Raw genomic sequence first — 9,113 nt, forward strand, 5'->3', positions numbered from 1 at the left:
TCAGTATTTATCAGAGGCAAAACAAATTATTTCTGCAGGTTTGGCTCCTTGAGCAAAACACTAAACACCAAAATGCTACTATTAGCCTAGTTAGCACCTCACACAGCTCCCTCTGCCACCATCAGTGCACAAATGTTGTTGGCAAATAATATATATATAAGTGTGTTTTTTTCTTTTTTTTTAAGCATTTTGGTCCTTTTAAGAAGGTGGAAAGCTATTAACGACACACCATATATCCTTATAGCACAATTTAATCTTATAGCATCAGATTATATTTTTATCTGTAATATACTTTTTAAGCTCATTTTCCACATATGTGCTTATAAGTTAGTATTTCTTGCTCCAGTTTGTCCTCATGGGCTGCACGGTGGTGTAGTCACCTCACTGTGAGAAGGTTCTGTTTCAGATCCCAGCTGATTTTCTCTGTGGGCACTCCAGCACTCTGGAATAATATCCCTGTCTGTTTTATTCATCTTTTTGTTAAAAAGATGTGATTTCAAGTTTTAAAAATTGGCATTTCTAGCTTTTTAGACTATTTTGGCATTTAGCTACAGTAGTAGTAGTTTTCAGCTACATGCTAGCTTTTTTGGCTAACCTAAGTTTTTTTTTAGGCTAATTTGACATTTAGCTAACATTTTAGCTGGCTATCAGCTCAGCGTTTTCAGCTATTAGCTTCGGCGTTTTTAACTATCAGCACTAGCATCTTCAGCGGCCACATTCAATTTACAGCATTCACACTAGCATTATCACAGGTAATGCTATATATCTAGTTAAAAAATATTGTAAAAAGGTACGGTTTTAAAGTTTTAAAAATTTTGTTTTAGTGTGTTCAATAAATGTTTATCATGTTCGACCTGCGACCTAAAGTGTGTTTTGGATTTTGGCCCCATGTGCAAATGAGTTTGACACCCCTGATCTAAAGTGTCACTAGGTGTGAATGTGATCATGTGACCCTGTGACGGACTGGCGACTTGTTCAGGACGTAATCTATCTTCACCCAACAGTAGTGGGGATAGGCTCCAGCAACCCACGAGGGATTCAGTGAGTTTTGAAGGTGGATAGTTTTTCCAAATCGTCATAAACTGTCTTTTTCCAGGTCATCTAACAACCAAAGGATTCTAGCATCAGTAAGCTAGTTTCTTCTGTTTTAGCTAATCGCCTTCTTACTTAGAACAATCAATTATGGCCTTTTTTCAGCATGAAACAGTTCTACTCCACATGTTGCATTTACTTAATCGCACTTTTCTTTCTTCATTAAGCCCCACGGCGCTCTACATTCACACATTTCACTGATGATGGCATACACTGCAGGGCTGGCAGGCGGGGCCAGAACGAAACCCGCAACCGTCACATCTGAAGATGACTGTACCACAACCGCTCGGACGTCTGTCAGCTATGGAATCATTCTCAATTTTCTGCTCGTGTGCCGCAACACACTATTAGTACATATTCTGCACATTAAACTTCATTTTCATAGTAATATTTATGCAAACTGTTAAGTCTACTTTTCTTAAGTTTTCTTGCTTAGTTTACTAATTAAAAATGTAATTTTGTGTTCCAGTTTTTTGTCCTTTGTACCTTTCCAAAGCGCTGCTGCTGGAGGAAGAGCATCCCCTGCTTTCTGATGTCCTCCTCCATGATGGCACCACCGCAGGTCCTGCTCTCCTTACTTCACCTGTCTCCCCTTGACCTGCTGCTCCACCTTTCACCACACCAGCCGTTGTTTATATATCTCACTCGAGTTCCTCCTCTCCTCCTCTTTCAGAAAGCTCTCTTCCTTTTTCTCTCCCTCTCCACTTTGGCTCTTGTACTCCTTTGCTCTTCACATTTATGTCAAGCTTCTCCTCTCCTTTATCCACCTCCTTCTGTCTGCGATAGTTCACCTTCTCGATCCAGCTCTGCTCCTCCACTGCTGCTGTGGTTCACCTCCTCTTACCTCTCCTCCTTCTGTGGTGCTAGCGTGTTGCAGAGGCGTTGACTGACATCAGTGTTTCCTGCCCTCACCCTCTGTTGCAATTTGTAATGCAGAACTCTAACTGGCTGTGAGAGTCTCCTCCTTCCTCCTCCCTTCCTCTTCCTCTTTTTGGTATTTTTAAACTCTTTTTATATCTTTCGTTTTAAATATGTATTTTGTGAATCTTTTAACAGATGCTCATTAGAAAACATGAAAGATCAACTTGAAAGAAATAGTTTGTAGTGAACCTGAGTTGAATGCGCCACCTGGTGGTGAAAGTATGACAGAGCACAAGTCCTAGTCATCGTCTTTTTTTAGGCATAGAACCTTTTCACGTCCGGATCTTAAAGACCCACTCTAATGAACATTGTGCTTTTAACATGTTCCTGTAGTATTTTTCTCATAAAGGAAAGAAACGTAAGCTTAAAAGATGGATTATAGTAAATAGGGCCAACCCACAACTCAAAGGGAAAATTAAAAAAAAAAAAAAAAAACTCCTGCCGCTCTGGAGAAACTACGTCCTAGAAAATGACAAAGTTTTATAGTTTTTGACCATAAACAGCATAATAATAATTAAAAATAAATCAATAGTTGACTGGGGTTGGATTTTAATGTTAAGTATGATGTCACAATTATGACAATTTTAGTAAAACTATTTATGAATCCTCTGTGTTTTGATGATGAAAACTTGAGTGATTTATTAAAAAATAATAATAAATGTACATAATCTCCCTTGTTTCTGTAATTTTCTAATGACAAATTGTTCAAACACAATGGATTGTAGTCCATAGTAGTATACTGGTTTTTCGCAAAGACTTCTGGGGAATTTCCAGGGCACTGGATGTTGGTATTGTAGATTAGGACACCCTGATAAGATGGCAAAAGCCCCATTTAGTGCACTAACCAGGGAATAGTGAGTGAACTCAGAGTTTCTCCTGCAATTATAATCCATACAAAATAAAACCCAGTTGTAGCAGGAAGTCACCAGATGTGATTGAGATAGAATCAAAAAGCACTGACACCTCCACACTACAGAAAGCTCCTATAATCTAGATATTGAAAAATAAAAATGTATATTTGCATTATCACACACAAACATATTTTGAAAATTCTATCAAGAAATGGGTTGCTGAGTTGTGCAGGTCAGCCAAATCAGCATATCCCCACTGACTAAAGCCACCTTTTCATTGAATATAAAACAAATAATTACAGTCAGTAACTGTGAGGTTATTATTTTACTAATGTAATAATTTGTCTCCCAACTTTCACCTAAAGAACTTAAATTTGAGGAAAACACAGGAGCTGTTTTTAAAATGGCTCTATTTTATCATGCCACTCAGTTTTGTTCAACAGCTTCTCCATCCTCCCCTTTTTATTAAGAATGGTTTAGTCAAACAAAATAACAAGGAAATGACTTCAATAAATATGTTCTCACTCAAGTTGTGTTTGGATATTTTCTTACCTATTTTTCCTTGTTTTTTTAATCTCAGATTGACACCGTCAAATTCAGCCATTCAACCCTCTTTCATGCAGAAATTATATTTTCTGTTTTTTGGAGAAAATAAGCAATTGTTCATTTCTTGCTTCTTTACGCCCTATGATGCTCCATCTTCTTGTTAATGTAGAAATGTTGCTAAAATCTTCAACCACATAAAAATAAATCACTGTTAAAGGCTTGACTCATTGATAGAGGGCTGAAGATTGGAATCAAAATAACAAAATAACATAAAACAAACTTATGATCAGTTGTATCACACAGATGAATACCAAGGAAATTGAAAAAAAAATTGCAATAAGTTTCAGAATTATATTCCTATAGAACTCCGACTGCCCTTGGTTGAATTGGAAAAAAAAAAAAAACTAATCAGGTTCAAATAATTTGGGTGATTTCATGTTTAAGGTGGAAAACACAATTTCTGATAGGTTCACATAGTCCCTCATGTGATGCGATGTTCAAAAAAGCACTTTTTTGTGGGAGATTTTTTTGGAACCAGATAACTCAAAAATGGCTCAAAATCCTCTTTTATATATATATATATATATATATATATATATATATATATATTTGCTGTAAGATAATACATTACTTGCTTTTGAAGACTGAACGCAAGTTTTCTATCCAATTATTTAAGACTTTTCTTTTTTTTAATTTCCTTTTCTTTTTATTTATTATTTTCTGAAGCACCCTCCACCACCATCCATAGTCCAAAGTGTTGTACACAAGCTCAAATGAATCCAACCATGTCACCATAAAACAGAAAAAGGAATTAAAGCAAATTAAAAACATTTCTTCTTTGTTTAAAGCGGTGCGTCCTTCATGAACAATTGTCTGTGCTTAGCAGTGAGATGACCAGGGGTGTCACCAGGTTTAAAGGAAAGAGAGGGCTTAGCCCCCCAGGGAACTAGCGAATAGGGAAACGCTGCTGTTGTTTGTGCAGCGTTTCCCTATTTGCTAGTTCCCTGGTAGCTTTTCAATGCAACAACACCTCATATGTTTGTGTCATCTCCTGTTTGCCAAAAATGACTAAAATTTTCTTCCAATTCTTACAATCACTATTATTTGATGTTTTTGCCAAATAGGACACGGGAAGCAGAAAGCTGTACTCTGGTTGACCGAATATATTAACCAGTTGCTTTTTTTCTAACCAGCTGTGGTGAAATGCTTGCTTGTGTTTACCACAATTATCTTGTGGGTAATATCAGCTTTATCTGTCTGAGCTCTGAGTCTTTGTCCCCTAAATCAAACTCTGCGGTGGAACGAGGACATGGGGTAGCTGAAGCTGAAATAAAGACACAAACAAAAAAAAGAGAAGATTTCATCATTATTTATTGAAGACTTGACAGTATAAAGTCAATAGAATTATCCCGTAGAAAAGAACTTGATGTACATTCACTCTTCTGTTTACAATTATTGCTGTAAAACCAACAGATGCTTCAAACAGATCTGACAGAACTCTGTCCCAGCCTTCTTCTAGAGGCTGCTGTAGGTCTGAGTCCAGTAGTTGACATAATATGATCTCAGGTCGTATCTGAGGAGAAAAAACAGACATTTTTTAATTTATTTTTTCAAGCAATCATTAATAACCTTATATAACTTTAATATACAGATCAAGAAAAACTGGTTACTCTTGGTTTTAGACCAATGAATAAATAATTATTCAACCAGTCAACAGCCAAACATCCATGTTTTTGTCAGGAAGTGCAGATTTTCTTTTATGAAATACTACTGACCTCTCACTCTCACTGGACAAAGAACTTTTGTTAGAGTTTGCTAAATATCTTGAAACATGTTTTACTGTTTTTCATTTTCACAATTTGGTTTATCGGGTCTGATCTTTTGGCCACATGTTCAAAAATTCTCAATTTTTAAACAGTAGAAATCTCTCATCAGAACTATTCTACCTGTGCACCAGAGACCAGACAAACATGCAGTTTCATTTCTCTGTATGTATGTGCATGAATGTATTGAAGATGTGACAGATTTCACAAATAAACTTGAATTAGACTTTAAAAGGTGAAAAAAGAATAACCTACAAAACAAAGCTAAATTACCAGTGTAGTACACCATACTGAATATTGAGTATGAGTAATCTTGGGTGTGTGCATGAGGGGGGGTGCACGTGTGTGTGCATGTGTGGAGGAGTCGCACCTGACAGAGGACTTAGAAATGCTGTTGTTGATGACCAGGTAAGGTCTGTGGTTTCTGGTGAAGGTGGGCCAAGGAACTGGGACTCTGTTGCCCCCACTGTTGGGATCCCTGGAGAAAATCAGGAGTGGACGTTCACACCAGAAGACTGATCTGCATCAGGCTGGAATCTGTCTGATCGGGCAACTTTTAATGTTTTTGTCTGTGAACTGACTGACAGGATCATTTTCAGCGCTCAGTGGAGGCTGGAGTTTACCCCGTCCTGGCGAAGTTGCTCCAGTAGGAAATCATGTACTGGGAGAGGTCTCTGTGACGGGGGGCGTAGTCCAGCGGGGTGGCGAAGGGCTTCCCAAAGAGGTACTGCAAGTCCTCAGCGTGATTGGCCTCCACCCACTGCGGGAAGCCGGGGATCCGTGTCTTCATGTTGAACAGGTACGAGTAGGTACGAGCTCCGCTGATGGACAAACAGCAGCGTCAGTCGAGCTTCTTCCAAGAACCAAAACATGGAAACTGAAAGGATGATGGGCTTGAACTAAATATCCTAAACTACACTGCTGAATAAAGCAAGTCAAAATTCAACCTTTTACAGTATGTGTTTGTATTGCAAATATAAGACTTTCATGACTTAATGTTAATATACAGGCAGACTAGTTTTGGTGAGTTTACAATTATATTTAATTTTATTTTAGCAAAATATAGAAAAAAGTAATCTACAATGACAGAAAAAAAACAGTAAAAAAATGATCAACCATCATTAGAGTCTACTGTGTGGAAACACTTTGAATTTTACAAAGACATATAACCATGCAGAGTGGTAGAATGTTTTAATAGTGTTCCATTTGTAGTATTTTAATGCAGAAAAACAACAGTGGGTTGAACTTTATGAAACTAAAAAGGAACAATAAAGATTTAATAAATGCACACCGGATTGTTGGAACAGTCAGAACTGACCTTGAGTAGTTTGCGTGAAGCTGAAGGGCCTCCTGCGTTGGGACCAGGAAAAGGAAATCCGTCTCAATATCCGTCACAGTCTTCTTCACCACGTCTGAAGGCGGAAACGAACCCCAGTGAACGGAATAGACGCTGAAGGCGGAGGGGATGGCGGCGTCCCCTTTTTCTTTGGTGAGACCAGCAAGTAGACCCTCAACATGCTCTCTGAGGAGGAAACATCAACACATTGTCAGTAGGAAGTATCGCAAGTGACTACACATTCTCACTCACAGCTCTTCATATATGGACATATGGTTAGGGCTCCTTCCACGTCATTTTTTTAAGTTTTGTATTGTCAGTTTTTGACGTTTTGGCAGTTCCCATTAAATCTGGGTCCAAAATCTCTGGGCCTTGAACCGGCACCAGTCCGAGGGCCGCTTGGCACCAGGGCTCAGATGAGGGGTCCCCAACTCTTAAGAAGCGGTAATGAACGCGGAAGCGGTAGAATAGAATAGAATACCTTTATTTCCATGGCACTTTTCTCAGAAAGAATCACAAAGTGCTTTAAGAAATGAGCATAAAGTCAAATCAAAACTCAAAGGGAATAAAATACAATAATAATAATACATTAAAACATAATAAAGCAAGGACTAAAATCACCTAAAAGCTCTCCTGAATAAAAATGTCCTGACCTGGGATTTAAAACACTCAACAGGGTCAATCTGAATATGGGAGGGAGTTCCAAAGACAAGAAGCAACAGCTTGAAATGAAAGATCTCCTCTAGTTTTGAAGCAAGGTTTTGGAATGCTCAGAAGATGTACATCTGGGACTGGACCATGCAAGGCTCTAAAAACAAGCCCAAACCCTAGCCCGGGTTAGGGTACCAGTCCGGTCCACGTCCCATTACTGGATCAGTATCAGGGCTGGGGATCCCTGATAAGCATATGCATTTTTTCCCTGTCTGTGGCCCAGTACTAAGCGGCCCTCTGACTGGTACCGGACCCCTGATTTAATGGGAACAGCAAGCAAAAAACGACAATTTGGAGACATCTAAAACGTCAAAAAGGGACGTGGAAGGATCCGAACCATACTTCCCTATATGTCGAGTTGAGAGTTAGAATGCCTTGCAAATGAAAGGATGAGACCACTGATTGTATGTGAAAACTGGACTAAGTGACCCCTCCCCCTCACAGCAGAATGTCAGTGATGGGTCTTATAATGAAAATTAAACTTTGAGGTGGTCAAGATCAATAAGTTCTACAGGCTATTTAAAGGTTGATTGGAGTTTTTTCTGTTTTTAACTGATGTGATGACACAAAGCCAAAGCAGCAGTGGGCCAAGAACCCTACCCTGTGGAACAACAAATGCAGCACGAAACAAAGCAACGAACACCAAAAAAAGTAACTTCTTTAGCTACTATTTTAACTTCAAGGGATGCAACTAGATCTTCAGGTGAGTCTGGACTTACGCCGTTGTATTTCCTGCTCCCTGGTTGATGGATGGAACATCAACTCCAGCAAAAAAGTGTCCATCCATACTGTTGATGCCGGCCAAGTAATCAAACTGAGCTGCGTTGTGAAAAAGCTCACTGGGCTCGCTGGGGATGAAATCGCCATCGATGACTGGAGCGAGCTCCAGAAGGTCCATCACCACACCTGTTTGTTACCAAGGAGACATAAAATAGGATAAATTTCTGTTGTTCTTTGAGCTTTCACTACATGAATTTAGCGTCACACTGGACTGAGGTAGATTACTATTGTACAGAGCTCTGAACATAAGATTGGCTGTGTCCAAATTCCTGCACTACTCACTACTTAGTGCACTATATGGTGCATTTGTTATTTTGTAGAGTTGTCCCAATCTACAATTCCGAAATCCAGTGCTCTAGAAATTTCCCAGAATCCTGTGCAAAAGAAAACAGTTCTCACTAGATTGCTGAATATAGACCACAATGCATTGTGTTTGAGTGATTTTTGTGGGGGGAAAAAAAGTATTTCTTAAATAAAACATCCATGTTTTCATCATAAGAACCCAGTGGAGTCATAAATAGTCGTAAAATGCTCATATTGATTAGATTTTCACTTTGTGAAACTGGTGAAATCATATTCGCCGTTTAAAAAAAAATGTAGGGAACATGCTCTCCGGATTCATTTTTAAAATTCAAGGAACTAGATAGTTCTGCACTTGATAGTTTTTAGAAGTTAGGGATTAGGGAGGGAATTCAGGCATAGCCTTAAAAATGTTTTTTTCCTAAAATTAGCATTTTGCGTGCACAAATTGCTATTTTGTGACTACGAATGAATATTTTATTAGTAATTTAATGTATAAGTGAGTTTTGTGCTGATTTGCTAATTTGCTAATCTAATTTGCTAATGCTCACCTGTGTGCACAAAATGCTAACCTGTGTGCACAAAATGCTAACGTATGTGCACAAAATGCTAACCTGTGTGCACAAAATGCAAACCAGTGAGCCAAAAATGCTAACTTTTGTGCACAAAATGCTAACCTGTGTACACAAAATGCTAACTTTTGTGCTCAAAATGCTAACCTGTGTGCACAAAATGCTAACTTGTGTACACAAA

At 38.5% G+C, this 9,113-nt stretch overlaps 1 protein-coding gene and 1 pseudogene across 2 annotated transcripts in view; both read right to left on the reverse strand.

Annotated features, from left to right (window-relative positions):
• Window positions 1-2,010, reverse strand: part of dok2 (docking protein 2) — a 21,866-nt gene extending 19,856 nt beyond the window's left edge. For both annotated transcript variants that reach the window (XM_036213726.1, XM_024276369.2), the window contains exon 1: window positions 1,579-2,010. In XM_036213726.1, coding sequence (XP_036069619.1) covers window positions 1,579-1,638 — 60 coding nt within the window. In that variant the 5' untranslated portion in view covers window positions 1,639-2,010. The remainder of the gene's footprint in view (window positions 1-1,578) is intronic.
• Window positions 2,011-4,763: 2,753 nt separating this feature from the next.
• The window catches only part of LOC112148936, an 8,203-nt pseudogene continuing 3,853 nt past the window's right edge, over window positions 4,764-9,113 (reverse strand).

This window comes from Oryzias melastigma, linkage group LG9 (assembly GCF_002922805.2).
Source record: "Oryzias melastigma strain HK-1 linkage group LG9, ASM292280v2, whole genome shotgun sequence".
Taxonomy (NCBI): Eukaryota; Metazoa; Chordata; class Actinopteri; order Beloniformes; family Adrianichthyidae; genus Oryzias; species Oryzias melastigma.